The following is a 24,458-nucleotide window of genomic DNA, read 5'->3' as shown; positions in this document are numbered from 1 at the left end:
ACTGAGGCTAAAAATATGAACATGATTTTATAAAAAATATTTAAATGCTACAAATATATCTGTCTATTTTTATATGAGAAACTTTGCCCTTCTCTTTGTCTGCCTTTCCGATCTCCACACTGTCTTTTGCTTACTTTTCTAGGTGTTTAGCCCAAAGCAGCCCACTGTTCTTTTATTAGATGATTTTTTTTTTTTTTTTACCTCTATCTGCCTTTCTCCATCTTAGAGAAACGATATATGCTCAGGTTGTATCATTTGGAGGCTTGAAACCATTCCCTTGCATTAATGTTTTCCAAAGGGCCAGCCAAGATCAGTCATAGGGAAAGAGAGTCCCATGTGTATCTGAATGTCTTTGCAAATGTCAGAGTAACTGTTTAACTAGTCCCAGATAATTGTCATGTTAGAAGGTTGTCATCTCTTGAATATTTTTTCTTTTGACTTTGGCACCCGCCCACAGTCATTGCCTCAAATCCCCTACTCTCGGTGCAATGCAGAGCATTTCCTTCTGGAAATGACATCTCCACTGGAGAAGAGAGGTCCTTGGCCTCAGAAACCATGAAACGAGAATAGTGACCCAAAGGCAGAGATTTGGGCCTACACCTTAAGAGAACACAATGCCTGGATTCCTGAGAAGTGTGGACCTGGGTAGTGATGACCAGAGTTGGCTTGTTCCTTTGTTGCACAAAGAATATTTAACTGAGCTAGCTATTTGGTAAATCACAAGAACGATAAGCTTCTCTTTCATGAAGCAGTTGAGCCCAGTTGACTTTGTTGGGAATCCCTGAAGTGATGGCTAAATCTTGCACTATGAGGCAGGACTGTGGGACCTTCCACCCGCCCAGCGACAGACACAGAGAGGAGGGTTAGAGCAGCAATGGACGTCTGTTCTGCTCAGTTTCCAGAAGAGGCTAAGGTTTAAAATGGGAATCATCCATTTTTGACTCTTGAGCATTTCACTCCCTGCAGGTGATCCAGGGCATTTAGACCAAAACAAACAAACTAACTAAAACCCCAAGCTTTCCTTCCCACATGTGTTCTATTTCCTTTTCTTTGACTGGGCATGTGAATAGCACCCTCAGTAAACTGAGTAGCATCCCGATACTGCTGCTTGCTTAATGATCCTCTGAAGAAGATTAGACATCAATTTATTTAAGTGCCTCTTGGAAATCTATGAGTGGTTGGTTGGCATCTTGTTATTTCTAAACATGGTAAATTTACTCTGCATTTTTTCATAGGAATAGCCTTGAAAAGCATCTGACTTGAAGCCAAAGATCAGAAACCTAACTAAGAATCACATTGCTCTCAGCAAAGCCATGAAGCTTTATTTACTGAACTGACAACCTAGTCCTTTAATCAATACTCAGGCTCAAGTAAGACTGATTTGTTAATATTGGCCAAACTCTGTATCATTTCTCACAAATGCTGCATTTTCTTATATTATTATTCTCAAATGCCTCAGAGATCGCATTCTGTAGATGAGATAGGTAAGTCTCAAAAATATATCGTGAGGAGAGAAAGTAAGTTTGTTGTGTTCCTTTCCCCACTTGAAATTATTTATGGCCCCTGGAGTGTTGCATGGATGATTTACCCCTTAATTGTGGAAATGAAACATGCATGCTCCTTCTATCACATTAGGATCTTTAATGTAGCTTTCTCTTAAAAGGGCTTTCCCATGGAGTGATAATTCTTTTAAATAAATAAATACTCTATTTAGCTCACAATGTTCAAGGTAGATAAAGCTAAACCATTTTACAGGAGCAAAAAGAGATTTGTGTCTTGCTCTTACTTAGTCAACTCACAGAAAATCCAAGACTGAAATCTGCTGTTCCTGCCTCAGCCATGACCCTTCTCCTCAGGTCAGGGAAACAAGCACTAATGTGAATAGAACCAATACTCTGAAATGATGAAAAAGCAAGAAGGAAACCAAATTCCCTTGGTTTCCTTACAAAATTCTAATTTGCATTTCATTATTTTTTAAAGTTGAGCAAGGAACTCAATGAAACAATGGTAATATCAAGGTGGATGTTAAAACTGTGATGCCAACAAAATTCCAGAACACACTGGGTTAAAAACTGTCCCGACATATGTTGAAGTAAGACCAAACCCAGTTCCAGGTTCTTAGATGGTGCCAAGTGAAAAGGTTGTCTCATGTTCAGTGTCATGCTTTGAACAAAAGAACTATAGGCTATAAAACATGTCCCTCTTCTGTTTATAGTTAAGGAACCAAGATAATTTTCATCAGTACTGTGTGTCTGTGTGTGCATGCCCACACACCTGAGTGTGTGTGTGTGTAAATATATGATCTGTGTCATACGGGTTGGGACCGTTGGAGAAGGGTTCACTGTCCACACATATACTGCATGCAGTATTATCCCAAATGTGCGATGGTTTTGGAGGAAACGATATTACTAGAACTTGGTGCTTTGCTCGCTGTAGGCAGCAGAATGAGACCCAGTTGCAGAGTTCTCCCTTTCTTGCTTCTAGGTCCACCTTTAGGGTTGGCAGTCACTTCAGTCCTTGTGCCTCGGGGAAAGTTTTCAGGCATACTTGAAGATACAGGTCTGGCTGTATCTAATGAAGAGCTGGTCTTCTTGATGTAGTTCTTGTGTCTTGTTGATCTTAAGATTTCTGAGAGTGGAGAGGCCATGAGCATGTTATCACAATTTTAGGGAAGATAGAATTGGCCATACAGTAGAAAGAGAAGTTGTGTTTTACTGGTCAAAGTTGTCTGGTTTCCATTGAATCGCATGCTTAAATGCTAGATTGTAATGATTGGTACCAATCTTCAAACAATAAACTGGAATCTACCTCGGGAAGTGGATGCGTTCCTAATACATTTTACCCCACAGCTATACTCCTTTCAACCTCCCAGGCTTTCTAGATACCACAGCGTTCCCAGGGGAGCATAGCCCTCGCTTCCCACCCATCTGCCCTTTAAACCAGGAAAATGAAAGAAAAAAAACCCAGCATTTCCTTACACCTACAAAAAATATTTAGTCATTATCAGTTAAAGCACATTGATCACTCTGGACCTTCTCAGCAAGTAAAATACTATATTTGCATATAAGCTTAATTGGAATGTTTTTATACACAGCATTGTAACGTGTAAGCAAAAAGCTTTTCATGCCAAGAAACAATAATCACATTCAGCAGTTTCCAAAGAAAACATTACTTTCAGACAATTGTTACTGCTTCATTTGGAACTCATGAATCAAACCATTATTTGAATATTATAGTGCAGATTGGATTTATCCTAATTAAAATTAACATTAATGTAAATGTCGGTTCAATAGTCGTTGGGGGTACCTTAAGATTTTGACCTCTCAGAAAGACACGAACAATGGTAATGATGGCTTATAATGTCTACTGAGTATTTACTCGTGCCTGGCCTTGGGCTGGACACATAACTTGCATTATCTGGTATCTCCTTGATCCTCCCAAACACTCTCAGATAAGAATTATTATTGCTTTCCGTTTTTACAACAGAATAACCAAACAACATCTCTGTCTTAGGGATGTGAAGTAAATTGCAAAAAGCACACATTTAGTAAGGTGCAGAGCTGAAAAGACACCACAATGCATGTTTTGAAAAGACAAACTTTTGTTGGGCCCACTTATCAGTATTTATATGTGAATTGTTTAAAACTTAGTTTAATTATTATAACTACTGCTATGTTAAATTTAGTATGCTAGTTCACATCCATTTTATATAAAGCTATTGGATTATTCAAATGCATCTTGCTTTGGGGGTAATGGGGCTTTGGTCATTGCGTATGTTAATGCTACTGCCTTTTACTGTTCATGTAATATTGAAATGGAAGGATGGAGAACTTAAAGAAAGAAAAGTTTAGTGATAATCTAGCCCCTTTTAAAAAAGCTTTTTTTCATTTGTGGAAATTCTCAATTTATAGGTAAACTTGCAGAAACATGCTTGTTTTGTTAGGCTAAGTGTATCCATCTGATGTGTGTGACTCCTTGGTATTGTTAGCAATACCATGCTCAGTACTGTTCAGAAATAGCCAAATTCACAAACACAGAATATAAACTTCTAGGTCTTAATGCATAGGATTTCTTTCTCTTTTTCAAATTTCATAATTTCTCCTTTTTTTCCCCCCTCATCCATCTTATCTTTTTTCTGTATCATTATTATTTGAATTCTCCCTTTAAAGAGGAAGAAAAAGATCTTGAGATTAAACACTATCACTTAGTTATTATCATCACAGTATCATTAGTAAATGCAAGTCTCTATGCATCTTGATCAACAAGGATACAGCAATAAAAAGGGTGATTTTTCTGACAAAATGAAACAACTAAATATCCACTTTAGATCATAAAATAATATAGGACATGAAAGAAAATATTCCAAAGATAAGAATATTTTAATTGTCCACAATTCAATGATTATATACAAGCCACTTGTAGGTCGTTGAATTGGTTTCAGATATTTCTAAACCTATAGCATTTATTATTTGTTGTTGTAAAATGCTATTTATTATAGTAATCACAAATATATAAAAAGTTAGAAGTAAAAGTTGTCCATTACTCTACCATCCAGAGACAACTACTGTCATTATTCTTATTAGATATTATACTTTCAACATAAATGTGATTATAGTATATCCTCTTAGACATCACTTTTCTATGTTGGTAGCCTTGGATATCATTTTATAGAGCTGCATATTACATACGGAGATATTTTAAGCTACTTAATCAGGCCACCTGGATATCCACTGTTTCCCTGTCTTGAACAATGACACTGTGTATCCATGTGTTACTATTTTATTTGGCTTCATTCTTGGAAATGGAATCCCTTTGTCAAGGTGGACTGACAATTATAAGGCTCTTTTAATGCAAATAGCCTGCTTTCCAGGGTACTGGCACCAATACAAGGAGATGCCTTATAGACCTTTGTTGTTTTGGGCATTCTGCTTAACGTTGTTGTCGCTCATGAATAGCCTTATGTTAAAGGAGGGTCAAGGTCAAGTCCCATGTTAGCTTGCATGTCTCTGTTTTTATGCACAATCGAGACAAAGAAGAATAAAATGATTTTGTCAAAGGTATAGAAAATTGAGAACGTGAATTTGAAAGATGTGAATAAAGGAAGCTGGGTACTTAGCACTGCATATATGGGGTTTGTAAGATGTGGTCTCATTTAAAAGACAATGAAATGGTATAAAATGACCAAATGGTAGGGGATGTTGCAAAATACTTGAAGAAGAATGTAGGACTTTATTTTTTAAATTAAAGACATCAGCTATAAATATTTTAATTGACTTAAAAGTACTAAGGGAACAGTGCTTCTTAGACTCCCCTAATATGTTCGACTATTAAAATATTTTTGATAGATGTCTTAGACCATCAAAATATTGTATCCTATTGTGCACAGAAACCTTTCTTTGTTAAGATACTTATGCATATTGATGACTGTCTTTCACTTATTCGGTATGAAATTCAAAGGCATCCGTTTGAGCCTATCCATATTTAGTAGAATTGAATTTTTCATCTGTGTATATGTGGGGAATGGGGGGATTAGGCTTAACTATTTGGAAGAAATCTAATAAATTTGGTCTCAAGAAATTGGTGGTGAAAATATTTCTAGATGAAAAAGATTTTTAAAATAATAATGAGTGTTCATTTATTTTAAGCTTCAAGGAGGAAAAAAAAAACCTAAAATTGTAACAGATTGACTAGAAGACAGAGTTTGAATGTATTACTCAGGGTTTCACTCAGCCACACTGCCTCTCAGTTCCTGAGCCGTGTCTAATGAGGAACAATGAGGACTTAATTCTGATTTTTCAGAGGTTTGTTTGGAGATACCAAGACACTGACTGGAAATGTCAGTACTGTTCACCACACACGAACAATGAGTTTTACAATAAATACCTACTACAGATTGTGCCTTAAGAAGAAGAAACTATCTTTTCATCAAGAAGAAACATTAAATCCCTTTTCTCTGCTTCTTGATGATGATAGAGAGAAAGCTAGAGATAATACCTCATGGACTATTGTCCATCAGGAAAAAGCAATTAGACATGTGTCATGCATGACTAGGAGATATGTATGTAATCAACTCTAGTTATCATTAATTTAATAAATACCATAACATTTTGCAGCTTGGAGGAGTTTGTCTTAGAGTTACATCCTCATATTGATACCCCGAAAGTTATTCATTCCCATTTTAAACAAAGGTCCATAATATATTACTTCTATTCCATTCATTTTTATGGCTAAGAAAAAACATTACTATGATGTTAAACTTGTGGTAAAAAGGATTTTTAAAAGCTCTAATATAATGGTGCATTACCAGTAATTTGTAGTTCAATCACATGCAAAACTTCAGTTGTATACTTTAGTTTGCCTGAGTTTAAACTGCAAATTACCCTTTAACTCTAGAGTAATAGATAATTCCCGAAAAAATCAACCTGGAACAATCTTATTAGGCCCCCGCCCGCCCCGTTTTACACAAACTTCAAGTGGTTATTTTGTAATCACTTAAAATAGTTTTGGAAAATCATGAAGGAACTAATAATTTCGACTATTAGGTTCTAAAGTCTGAAAAAAAATTTAAACAAGATATTTTTGAAAAGCTATTATGGAGAATGCACTTTGCATAATATGTATCAGAACAAGAAATACTTTTGCTCTGAATCACATTTACATTATTGATTAGAACAAGCTCCTTTGACTATTCTTTTCTTATGTGATAGATGTATTTTTCCTAAATAAGTTCTGCTATGAAAACCAAATAAGCCAGCACTATGAGGAAATGCAAATGAAATTTCAAAAATAATGTTTGAACAGCTCTTGTAGCTATAACACTTTAAACTGAGAAGTTCCAAAACTAAAAACAAAAAAAAAAAAAAAAAAAAAAAAACCTGAGATTCTCATTTCCACCTCTTTTCCCAAAAGCCCCTCAAATTTTAAAAACTTTTTAAAAGTAACATGATCCTTTTTGGTCAACTTGAACCAAAAGATAAATTTGATTTTTAAAGATCTTCCTCATGTTCTAAATTTGAATTTATGATTCTACGAACCAAACTCTCTCTTGTCATTTTATAATTTAAAAATTTATGACTGCATATCTTATTCAGTGACTCTTTGATCTGTCTCTAAAATACAGTGATTTATAAACAGCTCTATTAAATTTTCATTTGTTCATACATAGGTTAATTTATTTATTCAACCAAATGCTTCCCATATTCCAGGCACCATTCTAGGCACTAAGAATTAAGTCTTTAAAAAACAAGGTCTCTACCAACAGGGAGCTCGCATTCTCACCCTGGTTAGTATGCTGAAATCTCAAAGCAGTTTTCTTCTTAAAGAAGTTAGCCTAAAGCAAATTCACCTTCTGCTCGTGAATCAAAAAGTTCACATTTCCTGGGTGCCTGGGTGGCTCAGTTGGTTAAGCGACTGCCTTCGGCTCAGGTCATGATCCTGGAGTCCCGGGATCGAGTCCCGCATCGGGCTCCCTGCTCGGCGGGGAGTCTGCTTCTCCCTCTGACCTTCCTCCCTCTCATGCTCTCTGTCTCTCATTCTCTCTGTCTCAAATAAATAAATAAAATCTTTAAAAAAATAATAATAAAAAAAAAGTTCACATTTCCAGACCACTTTATATCTAAATGAACAGTTACAGACTATTAGCAACAAATATAAGAAATAGATCTGTAAACTTAGCAGCAAGCAAAGCATTTTATCTACTAGAATTCACCAGACTATGGAGTTTAAGTACATTCAGAGAGACTTACTTAGCATTGACACAATCAGCATTTGTATCTAAGTTGATATCCCAATTTCACTTGCTACATTAAAAAAAAGAAAAAAAAAAGGTAACATCTAAGTATTGGCTGAAAACATTAAGAGGCTTTAAAAAAATTCCTGGAGAATTGTTATCATTTACAGTGGCCTGCCCATACTCACACTAACATTATAAGACTATCCAGTGGAATAAGAAGTGTGCTATAAGCATGCAACACAAGACACGTTTAATTTCTCCACTGGAAATGGCCTTTTCACCGTAAAGTGCAAGTTTACTTTGTTCCCTTAGTGTTCTCATTTTCAAATGCCATATTTGCACTTGCAGATTGTTTGTTGTATCATATTTTACATTTTAATTTTGGTGGAAAACATCTCCATTGATCTTTCGGATGATGTCATGCAGGGGTTTTGTTCTTCCTTGTGAGGCTGGAGGGCCTCTGGCTTGCTGTGTGCTGTGGAAGCAGAGAGACTGAATCACATCTCTGCAAGGATGTGAATAGGCTGTTTGATGCCTGTGGCTTGCTGGGAAAATCTATAAACTTGGGAGTCAAAAGGATCACGGAGGGATGGTTTCTTTATCTGTAAAAGAGGCATGAAATATTTGTTCCTCCTACATCAGAGTTTTAGTGTAAGGATTGAGTATGACAATGATACCATTTTGCAAAAATCATACACAGTTCTGGAAGCCGTAACTGGTATTATTCCAATTTTCTGTTAGTGTCTGCTCACAGATCAGTATAATCTGTGTACACGTATTTGAGTAAAGGATGCATCTTGTCAAGATTTGAACTATACACTTAAACGACTCCTTTGTTTTCAACGTGCTGTTTGCTTATTTGGGAGCTAGAAGGAAATTATGAGATTCCCTTAATTACTGGTCACCTATATTAAACAACAGACACTGAGAAGTGGCTTTCCAATACAGAATGCATAATGAGCCCAGTAGAGATAGAAAACCCACTGGGCTTCAGAAGTAATACATCAGACATGACAGAGACGCTTTAATGAGAGTCATCAATAACAACTTCTAAACCCGGGACAAACATTTTAGCACTTCCTCTGGGAGTGAACCCATGCCCGAGCCATTCATTGAGTTCTGTGGCATGCAGTGACGAGTGTGGGAAATTAACAAGAACGTGGAGCCCTTTCCAGTAATAATACAAAATGATTAAGAGGACCTAAAAAATCAATTGACTAATCAATAGTGTGTAACTGCTTGGAGCATTTCCCCCATGCTAATCAGCCATTAAGTTGTTTAAACTAAATGTGTCCTGTTTCCCCAATTACTGAACTGATTTACAAGACATGGTCAAGGATGTTGGAGTCTACAGGAGCCAGATTCCAGAGCATTTGTCATTGAGAAAGATGGAAAGAATTTATAGATGATCCTCTCTTGCTATGGATTCTAATGGCACTTGAGTGGGACGATATAACAGGAGCTGTCCCCCTAGTCTGCAGACATTGGTGAATTAATATGGCCTGCCCAAGTTCTAAACATGTGCATTCGTTTGACAATGTGGCTGTGAACTTGATTGAATTCAGGAGCGGTGGAGGTCAAAATAATGAAAGAAAACATCTATACGCTATATATGTTCAGGCCTTTAAAATGTTTTAACTTCAGCCATGGTGAGAAGCATTTAGCAAACAAGGCTTCGAATTCCAAACAACAAAAGGTATTCTAACAAAAGCTGGGAAGTGACATATTATTACCTATCTGTATAATGCCGGCAATTCTAGTGTCAAAACCATGCGTAACTTCTTTTTTTTTTTTTTTTTTTTAAGTTGAATGCCACTGTGGGGGAAAAACAGCACTAAGAAAATAACTTTAAACAGGGGGGAAAACTTTTTTATTGATATGTTTTACTTTGCTGGCAGACCAGAGCAAAGGTTTTGTGAACATTTAAAAGATGAAAAAGGTGAAGAATCCCAGAAGCGGTTTATCTTGAAGCGAGATAACTCTAGTATTGATAAAGAAGACAATCAGGTTGGTTCTCAAGTTTGAGAGTGGCTGACATTGTTGTTTTTGAAGGTGGGCTGACTTATGTTCTTGTCGTCCTGTTGTCCCCTTCTCCCTCCCCCAGCTCCCCATCCCCCCCCGCCCCGCCTCCAATACTGACTGTCCTCTTTCCAACCTCCTTGCCCCCTCGCCTCCCCCTCTGGCATTCAGTGGGTAGCCAAGAGAACATGTCCTGATTGCTTCAGCAATGGCTCTGTGTTGGGCTGCATGGGTGGTGCTTGGCGCAGTTCCTGCTGCATGTGTTGGGCGGGTTGGGATGCCACCAGCCGGAGCTGTCGGGGAAAGCTTTGTCATCACATTTCCAGATGTCTGTGTAACTATGGCAGTCCTTCCACTCCTACAGCTTTGTCCTTCAGTTGTGCACAAATTGAGCTGGATTCTCAATATGGACCGATGACCAACTGGTGTAGCTGTAAAGAACAAACCTTGTTATGGTGAGGACAGGTGGATTTTGCAACTCTCCTAAAATAAGTCTTCACAGAAAAGAATCGAGTTCATGTTTTAGTCTCCCCGCTCCTCCTTCCCATGTTCTACTGTCCATGTAAACCGTGTGCTTGTTTTGCATGCACTGTAGCAGAACTTTATCCTTTTTGTGTATTTTGCTTGTGACAAAACATTACATTGTCCTAGAGTAGCCTTATTTATGGTTCCTTGGCAAGGGTAGAGAGACTTTGCTAAACCTCTTCTCCAGATTGGGGGTGGGGGGGTGGCATCCTGGGTGATTAGGAAGAAAACTAAGTGAATGGCAAAAGAAAACAAATGTTAAACAATAATTAGAACAGTAGGGAGTTATATAATGCCATTACAATTACACTTTGTGTCTCTGACAATCAAAATAGATCTTTTGAAAATAGACTTTGCTTTAGAATTCTTAAAGGTAAGACAATATGCATCTTGCTGAAGTTATTACTTTAATGGCTCTCAGTGAGTCACTGGAAGCCAGTACGTGCATCTCTGACGCACTTTTTTTAAAAAAACCTGTTCGTCATTTGTATCTCATTTCTTCCTACCCCCACCGCTACCACCATCAAGTGACAAGTAGCTCCCGTTGACTCCGAGCCACATGCCTGTGTCGTGTACTTAGTGGGCATTTGTTGAATGGATGGATGAACGTGGTTAATGCAGAGCATTTTGTGAGGAATGGCAAGAAGACGATGGGAGGGTCGTTGAGATGCAGGCAGTGGTGCAGATACAAGGCTGAAGAACAGTCCTCATGCTGGGTTCTTTGGATTGTTACTTTAGATTCCTTGGCATTGACCTCAATCAACAAACAGCTTTTCAAATTTAGCTTCTACCTTCTATGCAAAAACGCAGGGCACAGGATCAGTCACTGAGTAAAGAAGAAACACAAATTAGGACTGGAGACATCAAGTCCAGTTTCCTTTCTGCCCATTACTTGCTCGGTTCCCTTGTTCTGTGTCTCTAGTGCCCAGGTTTTCAGAGCCGTTTCTTCCCTTAGCCGCCTTGAACTAGCCACTTCCTCAGCATTCCTCCTTTGTCTAAGGACTCCAAAGCACACGGGCTAGCAAAGGAGACAGAGTCCCTCCCTGTGACCCACGTCATAGCTGAGCTGGCCGAACACCTGACACACGTCCAGGTGCTTTCGTTCTGGAAACAGCTGTACTCCCTGCATCCAGTGGGGAGACCCGCAGGAGCAGAAGACACCTGCCACTGCGTGTCATGCACACACACGGCACACCACACATGCCAGCACTGCCTCCTTAGGGACCAGAGGGAATGAGACTCTTCATGCTCCATTTATTTAAATGAACATTTATTATTCTCAGCTGACAGTTGCTTAACTGCAGATTTCCAGCAGCTCAACTTGGATAACCGTACTGATTTCTTTTTTCTGTTCAGCAAAACAGAATGCATCCCTTTAGAGATGACAGACGAAGTAAATCAATTGAAGAGAGAGAAGAGGAATATCAGAGAGTGAGGGAGAGAATATTTGCACACGATGTGAGTAGTTGTTTTAATTGCCTCTTTAGTGCGGTCCTTCCCCAGACAGCCAGCTGGTAGGACTCAGGAGGCTGGAGCCAGGGACAAATCCAACGGCAGCTCACCAGAGGTGTTTCTGGAAGAGGACCTGGTTCAGGGAAGTGACGGAAAAGTAGCCAAGGGTTGTGTGTGTTCCTAGGACGTGACCTAAGGGGGAATAGAGGCGTGATTTTGGTCACTAAAATGGACCCAGTGAGGTTGTCAGATTTGAAAAAATGCCTTCACATCCATATTAGCCTGCAGACAGCCAAGTGTTGTCCTGCTAACACTAACGTGGTGCAGAAGAAAGACATATAAAAAAGAAAGAGAATCTGTTAATCACATACATAAACATGGAGTTTTCTGCTTTCTTAGCAAGCAGAGGCATTTTATTACATCAAAGTTAAGTGATAATACTCATCTTCCCCCTCAGTTTCACATCAAATTAGGTCTGTGAGCAGTTTGTCACAAGGCAATAATCATAAAATGATTTCTTTTGTTCAAATCCCAGCAAAGAAAATGTGGTGGGGATTTTTCTATCCTTTTACCCACTGTGGCCAAAATAAAATGCGATTAAACTAAATAAAAATGAAAAAGTGATTTAAAACAGCTGGATCTAAATGCAAGAAAGCTAAAAGGGCAAGCGAGGGCCGTAGCTTCTCCATGCCATGGAATCATTTGGCAGCCTCCGAAGATGTTGGGGGCTCTTCCCTTTGCAACCGTAGAGGTGGCAGCTCCTTGGTGCAGACCTTCCGTGGCTTGGCTGGGTTAGGTGGGCCATCCTACCTCCTGTTGGGATTTGCTCTGGAGGCCATTACCGAGCCAGACTAGAGACCTAGGCTCCACGGCTTAGGGTGGAGGAGGACTTCTGACCTTGGAGGTTTCAGGCCCAAGCCAGTTTCCCAGGTCCTCCAGCTCGTGCTGGATCCTTCAGCATGAAGCTGCAGAGGAAATTCAAATTCCACCAACAGTGCGTTTCTTTCATGTTGACACAGGTTTCTGTGATCTCTTCTAGATCCTCACTGCATTTCTTGGATACAATAAAATAGAACTTTAATGATTGAATAATCTGGCTCAGAGCTCTGGAGTTAGCAGAGTCTGAGAGAGGGAGCTGTAGAAGGATAACTGCCCACGTGCAATCCTAGAAGATTCTGCATATGTGTGGGCTACTTAGACTTTTCTTATGATTAAGTTATTGGTGGTGCAAAGGATAGCCTGACACATGGTAGGCTTTTAATTGTGTTTCCTGGATAAAAGGACGAAGTAAGGAGAGGCTCTGTTGTACTCACAGTAGCGTAGGGGTGGCCCGAGTGGACAGGGAGGCAGTGTGTTTCTGTCCGATAAGCTTCATGGAGAGGAGGTTTTCTGAAGGCCAGTTTATTTTTTATGCTTTCTCTCTCCCCATCCTTCCCTCCCCCGCCTTACACACACACACACACACACACTCACACACACACAATTGCCCTCTGATTCTCATTTTGGCAAGTCATAAAATTTATAAATGAGTTGTGTTGAAAAGCAAATACTAATCACCCAGATAAATATACAAACATTATGCTTTTTTTCCCCAAAGCCGCGCCACATTGCCAGACTCTCAAGGCTAGGCAACAGGAAAAGCACCCTTGATGCTTGCCTATGAGGAGGATGCTTCTTGTGCTGCTGCCGTTCATGTGTGCACCCCCGTGTCCACAGAGACCCTCCCCAGAGGGCCAGCATGACTCGCTGTACACATTGCATTTCCCAACAGTCCTACTAAGGAGATCAACAGCAAGGAGCCTGGGCCCCGGGTTAAAGATCCGAGGCAAGCATTACTGTTTCAAGCCTCGATAGCTAACTGCTGAATTAACATTTTTTAAAACAGTGAAAGCAGACTGGGGGCACCTGGGTGGCTCAGTTGGTTGAGCATTCGATTCTTGACCTCAGCTCAGGTCTTGATCTCAGGGTCATGAGTTTGAGCCCTTAATTGGGTTCCATGCTGGGCATGGAGCTTACTTGAGAAAAAAAAGAAAAGTGAAAGCAGACTGAAGTGTGGGAAAGCTTAAATGCCAAGCTATTGCAATGGCCTTCCCAATCCATGGCATCATTTGGCAGCCTTCTTCGAAATACTGTGGCTTCTTTCCCCTGCAGGAGTAGAGTAGAGGTGTGAGCTGCTGTGAAAGGCTCTCTGGTGGCCAACACTCCCGGGGTTATTAATTCAAGTGGAGCACCTGCCTGTTTCTGGCACTACTTTTCCACCTGATCTTCTCCTGGGGCTGGGTTTTTTTAATTGGCATCCTGCACCCAGAGTATACTCCTAGAAAGGCTTCAGAGATTAAATAAAGTCCCCGACATCATCTGCAAAATATTATGTCCCTGAGTGTAGGTACATTTTCCTAAGGAAGAGATCTTGATTGTTTATCATAGTTTTACAAGTTTTCATCACCCTTACAAGGTTAAAAGCCACTTTCCCAGAGGGGAAAAAAAAAAAGATGCCCAATGCTTTCTCCCTAGCCCTGCAGCTCTGTAGAAATAATGCTGTCATAAGGTTGGTGTTCCCTGTGTTTCGCTATTAATTGCTGCGTAACAGATTATCCCCAAACTTGACAGCTTAAAACAAACACACAAAATGCTTTTTGCCTCACAGTTGCTGGGGATCAGGAATTAGAGGGTGGCTTAGCTGGCCAGGTCTGGCTCACAGTCTTTCGTGAGGTTACAGTCAAGCCATCAGCTGGGGCTGTGGTCTTCTGAAGGCTTGATGGAGTGGTTGTCTGCTTCCAAACTCACCTGCATGGTTTTCGGCAGGCCTCAGTTCCTAGTGGGCTACTGGAGATCTCAATTCCCACTATGTGGGCCTCTCCAAAGCCCAGTGAGCATCTTTATGACCTGGCAACTGGCTTCCCCAGAGCAAGTGATCCAAGAGAGAAATAAAGAGAGCCCAAGATGGAAGCTACAGGCTTTTATAACCTAATTTTGGAGCTGACATACCTTCCCTTCTGCTGTATTTGGTTGAACACACAGATCCAACTGGTACAATGTGGAAGTACTAGAAAAAAAACCTTGGTTGTGAATACCGAGAAGCAAGGATCATTGGGGGCCATCAGGTGTTAACAAGATATTACTGTATCTTTTATTAATGCAAACACAGGGACATAACATAACAATATGAACTTCCTTGAATACCTATAGTAACACATCTTCCTTTCCACTTACGTAAAGAGAGAACATTTTAGGGAGTCTTCATCTGTATAATTCCAGATTCCCAAATGACCATTACTACTTCCCAGATTGTCAAGGGACACAAGGTAATAAGTCAAGTATAGTAAGTCAATTATAAAAGCGATGCAAAGAATCCAGCATAAGGAAACTAAGTTACAGGCATCTAATGTCTTTCTTAGCTGGCCTTTAATTTAGTGTCTTCATGATTTAAAAACTGAGGTAATAAAAGCAGCTTCACTTACCAATGATTATGTAAGTAGTGGAGTCATTCAAACAGGTTCAAATAGTGACATATTTACGTAGAGGGTTTTTTTGGGGTTTTGTTTGTTTTTTCCTACTCGAAGTTACAATAGTTATAGAGAACTACTTCCTGGTATTTACACTTTAGCAAAATCAAAATTTATTTTAACATTAGTAGCATTCTTGAATATTTTACAAATGTATCTTGGTGTCTAAGGTGTGTGTGTTTGTGTGTGTGCGCGTGCATGTGTGCTTTTTTATTTAGGTCCACAATCAAAATATGCAGATTATTTGAGGATTTTCTAGAAAAATAATTTCAATATAGTTTGAGAATTTGGGTAGCCTGAGGTAAGGCACATTTATTATTTGAGAATGAAGTTGTTGTAAGTCAAGGCACACAACAATTTAGTTCTCAAATAAAAAGTGAGTGTATTTTTGTAGTCAGAAATATTTGAAATATAACTCTTGTTTCCTTCAGCAAGAATTTCAGCTTATTTTATGATTAATTCAATGCAATGTTGCTGGCTTTGGCAAGTTACGTTGCTAAAGCAATATATTTGAGAAAGACATGTTTTGTCTGGAGGATGGTTTCTGAAAGATATTTATGTGTAAGTAGGGATTCTGGGAGGAGCTCATCCGCAGTCTCCCCAGCATGCACTGGGATCTCTCTTCCGTGACAACCATGGAGAAGGGCATGTGATGCCACCTGGATTGGGAGTGGGGTGTGGGAGAGAATTCTGTAACCCATTAGGCAAAACTATTTTCTACTTAAAAGAAAGAAAAAAAGAGCCCTTTATATCTGAGAATGCATATAAGTGACAGCTTTGAATGCTGCACTTAATTACGGTGACACTTTTATCTTTCTCTGCTATTAAAATTCACAAGTTATATTAATAACTTTTTTAAAGTTTATTTTCATCAGCTACTGAATCACAGCCCATAACCATATCTGCCTTATTTATGAAACTGTGTTGGAAGATCATGCGATAAATCTTTAGGACCTTTGCACAAAAATTGAAAAATACTCTTGAGATACGTTTTTGGGAAAGTTATCTTCAACTTGCAGGTGCCTTATTTTTTCATTCAAAGAGTTATGGCAGCTTAACTTCCCTCAAAATACTATTGGATTAATGAGTCTGAAGAGGTCAGTATGTCTTTGATCAACTCTTTTAAAGAAGTAGTAAAGTTTCAACAATTCCATTATCCAGCCAGAACATTATAAACATAATTGACCTCTTCCCAACTACAAGAGCTGAGTAGTAGCAAAGTATTGAGTTCATAATGTATACTTGAGACAATTAATTCCATGACTTGATTGAAAGTGGGAGTAAAACCAAACTAAAGGAAATGAAGATAGTGGGATATTTCACTTACTATAAAGAGATCTCCACAGGAATAATATCAGTGGTCCACAAGTTGTATTTGTTTATAAATACAAATGTCAAATTAAAAAAAAAACTAAAAAAAAAAGATATTTTCTGAAAAGCTTTTTTCTTAATTGGCTTTTTGCTTTTTGTTAAATAAGATTTTTGTGCACTTGATACTCAGGATGCATGTTAAATTCACAAAGGTTAAATTACAAATGGTTCTAGAGATGCCCTCACTGAAACATTCAGACCACTGAGGAAAACATGTTATGCCCAAAGCTAGCCCTTTGGTTTAGTGGAAGGAAATGATTTCTTCAACAAAATGTACAGAGAAACCAATATCCTGCTTTCCTCTCTGAGTAGTGGTTACATTAGCTAATCTTTTAAAAATTCGATATTAAAAGGTCCTTATTTACTTTAGTTTTATTTTCTCTTAAAATGGACCTGTTAAGTCTCCTTTAGCAGGTCATTTATTCATCATTTAGAAAATCTGCACATATAATATGGCATATATATTTATGGTTAGAAACTCAGTACTTTGAAAATGGTTTTTTGTTAATTCCTAAACACAGTCACTATGTTATAGGGCCATTGCACCATATTTGGTTTAGACTTCTCTTTTTCTGCTTGTTAAAATTTAATTTGCCTTTCCCAGCTTGTAATGGTAATGGAATTTTCTCCTCCTTATGTGTATTAAACACAAGATAGTGGAGAAGTGATAGCTAGGGGAATGGAAGCTAAGAAGAAAGTCATTGTTTTTCTGTGTGAAAAACAGAACAAAACAAAATATTAGATGGGCTTGACATTTTTTTTTCCTGATTAGCTTCATTTTGTTCCCACATGTCTTCTGCGCCACCCCCCCCCCCCCTGCAAATTGATTGATGGCATCTCTTCAATTTTGAGAGTCTTGCAGTCAGTCTGTTTATTTCAAGAGAGTCTATCATTGCCAGGTCATAACTGCAGGATTGTGGTTCTATGGCTCTCCCATCCTCAGGGTGGATCGTGCTAAGTGCACGTGCTCTGCCTTGATTTGAACCAGTCCTTTGGCTCTTGTTGGGAGCTGCATCTCCGTAGCCCCAGAAGAAACTGCTAGCTCAGGATCCGATGGTCACATGGTTCTCTGATTCTCAGACAGTTTCATTCACATCTCTCTTCTCCTGACCTTGATGCTAAACGGGCTAAGTCTATCCGTAACCTGGAGATGCCGTGATGGAAAAGTACTTGTGTGCTGAAAGAGAAAGAGAATGGTTTACACTTCTAACTCTAACCATTTTTTTTTCCTTTTTTATTTCCACTTTTTCAAAACATAGTACATATTTTTCTTAATTCTTTTCCTCTTGGAGGGGAAAAGTAGTTTTAAAAGCAGGCAAGGATTTGGGATCCCTCAGCACATCCAGAACGTCTGATACAATGCCTTTTTTTATTTTTCAGTCAGTTTGCTCCCAGGAAAGCCTTTTTGTGGAAAACAGGTAAAATGAAATTTGCTTTTTCATGTCTTTAGAGGAACAAAGTCTGTCATGTGTGTCCTGTATATTCATAGGTATATATCCCATATATAAGTGTGTGCTTGAATATATGTATAAGTAAATACATATATCTACGCATACACACTTATATGCGTACACATGTATGTTATTTAGCATGCATAAAAACTATTTAATTTGGGGAAATATTTTTCTGTTACTTCCAAACATAAGTTTGTACATTTTCCTTATGTAAAGTCTCGACTTCTGGTCCTTCCAGAGGTCTATTTCCTGTTACCTTTACCAGGCATTACAAAGCATAAATGAACTTGCAATTTCATTGGCTTATGGACGAGACTGTTCACTGTATTTGTATATTGGGTATCATTAGCCACTTCCTGTGCCCCATAATTATATACAGCTATGCAAACAATGATTGGAATAATATTGTTTTAAGTTTCTCACTCTAAACAACCTATTAATCTAACTTGGAAATCTATCTAAACTGATCTAAATTTACTAACTTGGGAGTTAGCAGGGATGAATGGGTTACACAACTTATACAAAGTCTTGAGCATATGAGCCAAAGGTTTTCAAATTTAACATATACTTCTAAGAAATAGTTCTAAACTGACATAGATATTGAAATGCTCCATTGATTTAATTGCAGGTTTTCAAGGGGAATTCAAGAATTCCACACTAACTGTTTTAATCACATTTAAGGTGCAGCAGAGTGGGCAAGTTGGAATGGAAATATGGTATCCCTTCAGAAAGTGGTGCTTAACTTTATTTCAGGGGTCGGCTTAATGGGTGCCCCTGTAAAACTGATTAAAATGGAGGCAGTTTGATTAAATTCTAGTACTTAGAGAAAATTTAAACTGGGCATTAGAGATGCTTGGGGGGAAAAAGCTATCTTTAATATTAGCAGTTAGAAATCTTTGAGTAGCTAACCCCCTCATTGAACAGCCTCTTCTAGAAGAATAGATGAAAGTAGAAAACATGTCTAAAGAAGGCATTCAAAAGCAACCTCAAAAATCCATTCAGATTTACATGAATATTCTCTATTTACAGTTAAATTAAGAATCCATGAGCACTAACATCTTAGGGATGATGATGAAGCATTCCAAAATTCTATATTCTAACTAAAACGATGAAGTGAGTGTTTATAATTCAGTTTCGTGGGAAACCTTATTCCCTAGTCATCCAGCCAATCATTTTCCCTGCCTTATGCCCAAATTTTATTCATTTACTTGGATCTTGCATAAAAAGACTGCTAATGCACTTTAAGTGTTCCTTAGATTCAAATTGAATTATATTCATCATTACAATAATTGGTCACATACATGCATTGCATATACGAACAAGTCTTGATATTTCCAAAAAGCAAAAATTTAATTGAGTAAATTCCCCTTTGGAATGTCAGTATTTCATTCTCTGCAACCCCCCCCAAAAAAAAGATAACTTTAGGGGCGCTTGGGTGGCTCAGTCGTTAAGCGTCTGCCTTCGGCTCAGGTCATGATCCCAGGACCCTGGGATCGAGCCCTGCATCAGGGTCCCTGCTCCGCGGGAAGCCTGCTTCTCCCTCTCCCACTTCCCCTGCTTGTGTTCCTGCTCTCGCTGTCTCTCTCTGTCAAATAAATAAATAAAATATTTTTTAAAAAATAAAAAATAAAAAAAGATAACTTTAATATTACCCAAAGGAAAAAAAAAATCACAATGAGTATATTTAATTAAATATCTATTAAACATCAATTTCTTTTATTTTCCCCCTCTTCCATTTGTTCTATTTCTTCTTCCTTTCCTTTTTATCTAGTATTGGTACCTCAATCCTAGGATAGGGGAAAAATCATGCTGTCATTAATTTATTATTGCAAAATTCAATATCATGCACCTAAAACATAGTCCACGGGGTTGGTTTGCAAGAGCAGTACTGTTACAAAAGAGTACACATCCATTTAGCACAGGGCCTTTAGAGTCATTAGGTTTTATATCATAAAAACCATGTTTTTCATTTCCAGTAGGCTCTTGGAAGACAGTAACATATGCAATGAGACCTATAAGAAAAGACAGCTCTTTCGGTTGGTATGGCTTACTTTTTTAAAACTGTGTTTTCAGATTATGTGGCAGAATCAATGTTAAATATAAGTGTATTAGTGTAAAATATCTGTTCATGAAATAAATATGTTTGGTTCTATCTTTGTAAAGCTTGTTACAGAGCTGGTACTGAAGCCATATTGGATAATGCTGAGCTATGGGACCAGGAAATTACTGCTTGGTATATAATCCTTTCAGGTTCTTCCTCTGATTTTCCATTTTTGGTGGGTTTTTTGTTTTTGTTTTTGTTTTCCCCTCAAAGGTTAACTTTGGCAGTACACTGATTTAAGATTCAACTTTGGTGAATTACACCAAGTTAAAATTTCTCTGATAGTTTGCAATTATATATACATGCTTGATACTGGAAAAAAACACCAATGATAACTCCATTTGAGTAGTTGATTTATTATGATTATCCATCATAATATTTCAAATATGTTTTTCAAGCACAGATTTTATTTCCAAGGGAAGGTACAGGATTGCTTCCAATTATGATGAATTACTTAAATCAAGATCTGTGTAAGATAAAGAGAATGGATGTATATGTAGTTATTATATATTAATATTGTATATTTTAAGTTATATACTAGGCTGGAAGCTCCATGAAAACAGAGGGACCATACCCATGTTGTCACTACCCTATTAAATATACCTCTAATATTCATTATAGGGCAAAAAGGATACACAGCGTTATCAATGTACTCAATATGTAATGCATATATTTAATACGTTACTGCTTTGATGAATATTAGGATTCATCTCTGTTGCAGGAGAGAGAAAACTTACTCATTTACAAACAAACAAAACCTCTTGCCCACTTAGAAGGAAGAAAAGACTAAGGAAAAAAACGGATTGTGTGCTCAAAAAGTATCTTTTTGTAGTAAATGTGAATTTAGGACCTCATCATTAGAAAAGTTGGATTAATTTGTTCCCCTCATACTTTGGCAGGAATAAAAAGATTTTTAAAAAAATGTCCTTCATTTTTCTAGGCTGAACTACATAGTCTAATGCCTTCCCCTTGTATTGATAGACCATTTATTATCACACTTGTAAATTAAAACAATAACTCTGCATTGTTCCTTTGAAAACCCAAAGAAGAGCAAGAAGAATTTATTAGTACTCCTGTACTCACACCAGATCTGGCCTGCTTAGGCTGATAAATATATGAAATGTGGGTTCTTGCCCCTCTAGGCCAATTGGTTTCACATAGCTCCAAATCCGGTCCCTAGCCACAGTTACCATCTACTCAGATCAGTCATTACAAATGTGAGTGCCATCACCCACCGAGTCACCAAGCACAGAAACTCAGGAATATGACTTAGCACAAAGACATCCACACAATAGTAAAAGCAACTCAAAGTGTACATCATATCTAACTTGGTAAAAAAAAATACCATGTACAGACATGAAGGAAAATAAATGTTGTTAGTTATATTAATCAGCACAGAAACAGAACTTCAAGTATGTGCTTTATGACCACTCTGGGATCAAATTCTCATTACATACACAAGGACCAACTCCTCTTGATGACCAGACACCTCATTACTATTGTCTTCCTGGTTTCTGGTAGGAAGGGACCAAGACTGGGCTTAGGAGGGATAGGAAGGCACTTGTGGTTATGTTTGTCTATGAGGTCTATGATTCTATACACAAATAGATAGGAAATTCAATTCTGGACCTCATTTTGCCAGTGCTAAGGTGAATAATCAGTAGGTAGAGCTATAAAATATTGTTTCAGTGTATAAATAGAGATCCATAAATCAGAATTAGATGCACTCATTAATGCTAACTCTAAAGCAGCAACTTAAATTCCCTCTTTTGGGAATTTTGAGAGCTCTTGACTTTGGGATGCTGATTTGAACTGGTGGAGAATAGAGGTAGAAGAAGTCAAGGAAATCTTAGGTTGCCTTATTGGCCAAGGGTGTGGGACGAGTCTAGAGGAGTTACCCATGGCCAGAGTGAAGCCTGCAAACTCCAGCACACTAGTTTGCACCCAGGAATAGTGGTGGACACTGCTTTGCAGACAGGTCAGCCACACTGGCATTTCCTCCCACGGAGGTGCAGGGGGCATAGGGAGAGAGAAACTCAAGCAGAGTTCATGATCATCACCTGCATATGGAGAGCTTCCTTCTGAGGCATCTTGTATGCTGAGGCTAAGGACTACCCCAAATCTTTTCCTATATGCAATATTCCCCATTAGCTCCAAGTGAGACTATTGTCACATCCCTGGTGCATTCACAGTGGCTAAATAATGATTTTGCCAAGCTTTGTCAAAGACCGATCAAATTAATCAGAATTAAATGTGAAAAGAGTAAAGTTGAATTTGGTACTTGAAAGGAAAACAATCAGGAATGGAACACCACACCCTCGAAGAGGCTGGGTTTTTTCCCTCTACCCCCACCTTCTCTGGCTTTCTTGAATTTCAAAGGAGTTTTAAGAACTCAAGCCATCTGACCATTGGTGAGTGTGTGATACTTTCTGCTCACAATCTGGTCTGTTTTTAGTTCCTCCTTCCAAACCCAGCCATCCTGAGGTGCTAACAGAGAGACTGTAAGAAAACATTGATGCAGGACAGCAGGGCACTGAGTGCTTTTTGTTTTGTGAGTTTTCTATCCTCCCCTCATTTTACAAAGTTCCTATCATAGATGAGCCATTTCATTTTTTTTATCTCTTGGATCCATTTACCTTCTTAAGTTCTCATAAAACAAAAGAAAAGTTTATTAGGTAAAGTTGAAACAAAAGTGAACATTTTCTGTGTACCTTCTGTACAATTTTGTTGGTGAGCATTTCGATCAGATGCACACACTCCTAACATCTCCGCAGTCTATTTTTGTCTTTAGAAGACTATCTATTAACAAAGCTACTGACCACATCTGTGAGATTTGGATCAACACTTGAGCACGTCATATTGTTTAGTGATAATGAAATTATGGGTTGTATCTATTGCCCATGATTTATGTCCCCTTTACTTATTTATAATCCATGAGGATCTTAGAGTATTTTAATCATGTCTTATTTCCAACTGCAGGAAAAGCTTTGAAAATATTCACTAAGTTCCTCTTTAAGCAGATTGGAAACCAATGAAAATGCAAATTTCATCAACTTTCTCTATAAAACACATGTAATTTTGTGTTCTACTTAGAGATATTCTGGAGTCTTCAGAAAGCACATCTGTCTATTGGACCTCTTCCCGTACATTCACTCTTTCTCAATTTGGATTTTGAACCAATGTGTTCTTTCACCTATGGAGCTTTGTTATTTCCATTGATCCCCTTGGAAAGTGTCCTGTCAGTGTAGTGTTTATACTGGTGTTGTTATTATCACAAGTTTTTCTATGTGAAAAGGATTAAAAGACACTTTCCTCTGCCCATGAAGGTTAAACTCATCGGGCAAAACTCTTACCCTAGGTCAACAGAGTAATTTCCGTGATTTCTGTGCTGACTGCCAAAGCCTTAATGAATTCAGATAGACATCTCATCAAGTTAGAAAATAATAAATGGCTTCACTGCCTCTGTGTGCATTTTCTCACGGTCCATTATTTAATGCTAAAGGGACAGACAAACTTGTCTTCAGTGGGAGTTGCTTTCAGAATCATTCAAGATCATAATTGGTCCCAAACCTTGATTCATTGTTGACTTGGGTCAGGAGAATTTATCCTCCTTTCCTCTCCATAAGAGAAGTTAACAACTGTATTTTATACCAAGTCTTTTCTACTTATTTCTCCTTCACTGGCAGAGGGATGGTTTGACATTTCTAGGTTTGGTTTTTCTGTTTGTAAACATGACATTATGTGTGGTATGTTATCTGTCTGCCCATCAACGAGCTATCTGTGGCACAGTTTGTGAGGCAACAGGCTTAATGGAAAGGGTTGCAAGAAGGGTCTTGTGTAGACGGCTCTTCCAAGAAAGGTCCACCTCTAGATCCATACCTCTCATGGAATGTAACACTGTCCCTGTGCATCTTTCCGATGGCTGTGCTCCAGGGGCAACAGAGATGGCTCAGGGAGAACATCCGGGAGTCGACAGAGCAGCTCGGAGAATGAGCTCAAGTGGCCGGACCATCAGAGGGCCTGGAGCAGCACAGACTCTGACAGCTCCAACCGCAATCTCAAGCCCGCCATGACCAAGACGGCAAGTTTTGGGGGCATCACGGTGCTGACCAGGGGTGACAGCACATCCAGTACCAGGAGTACCGGGAAATTGTCCAAAGCAGGTAGTTAGTACTGAATGGGTTTATGTCCTGATGTATTTCCTAGATTCCACCCAACCCATACAGTCATTATTCCCTGTGGTTTCTGGTTAATTAATGATGATGATATTAATTGCTGGGATACCTGGGAAGTCAGAA

General features: G+C 38.5%; 1 protein-coding gene across 17 annotated transcripts in view; it reads left to right on the top strand.

The window, feature by feature from the left end:
• The window catches only part of ARPP21 (cAMP regulated phosphoprotein 21), a 155,528-nt gene that overhangs the window by 58,272 nt on the left and 72,798 nt on the right, over positions 1-24,458 (top strand). For 5 of the 17 annotated variants that reach the window (XM_045904076.3, XM_064590336.1, XM_045904089.2 and 2 more), the window contains exons 10-14: positions 9,631-9,739; positions 11,633-11,734; positions 17,986-18,023; positions 20,036-20,095; positions 24,094-24,326. In XM_045904076.3, the coding sequence (XP_045760032.1) occupies positions 9,631-9,739; positions 11,633-11,734; positions 17,986-18,023; positions 20,036-20,095; positions 24,094-24,326 (542 nt within the window). Of the gene's footprint in view, positions 1-9,630; positions 9,740-11,632; positions 11,735-17,985; positions 18,024-20,035; positions 20,100-24,093; positions 24,327-24,458 lie in introns of all 17 variants that reach the window. The other 12 variants (XM_045904093.2, XM_045904092.2, XM_045904081.2 and 9 more) reach the window with 10 other exon arrangements.

This window comes from Mirounga angustirostris, unplaced genomic scaffold (assembly GCF_029215605.1).
Source record: "Mirounga angustirostris isolate CCGP_5_RB_7025 unplaced genomic scaffold, mMirAng1.0.hap1 SCAF_1, whole genome shotgun sequence".
NCBI lineage: Eukaryota > Metazoa > Chordata > Mammalia > Carnivora > Phocidae > Mirounga > Mirounga angustirostris.
This window is presented reverse-complemented; position numbering and strand designations above follow the sequence as displayed.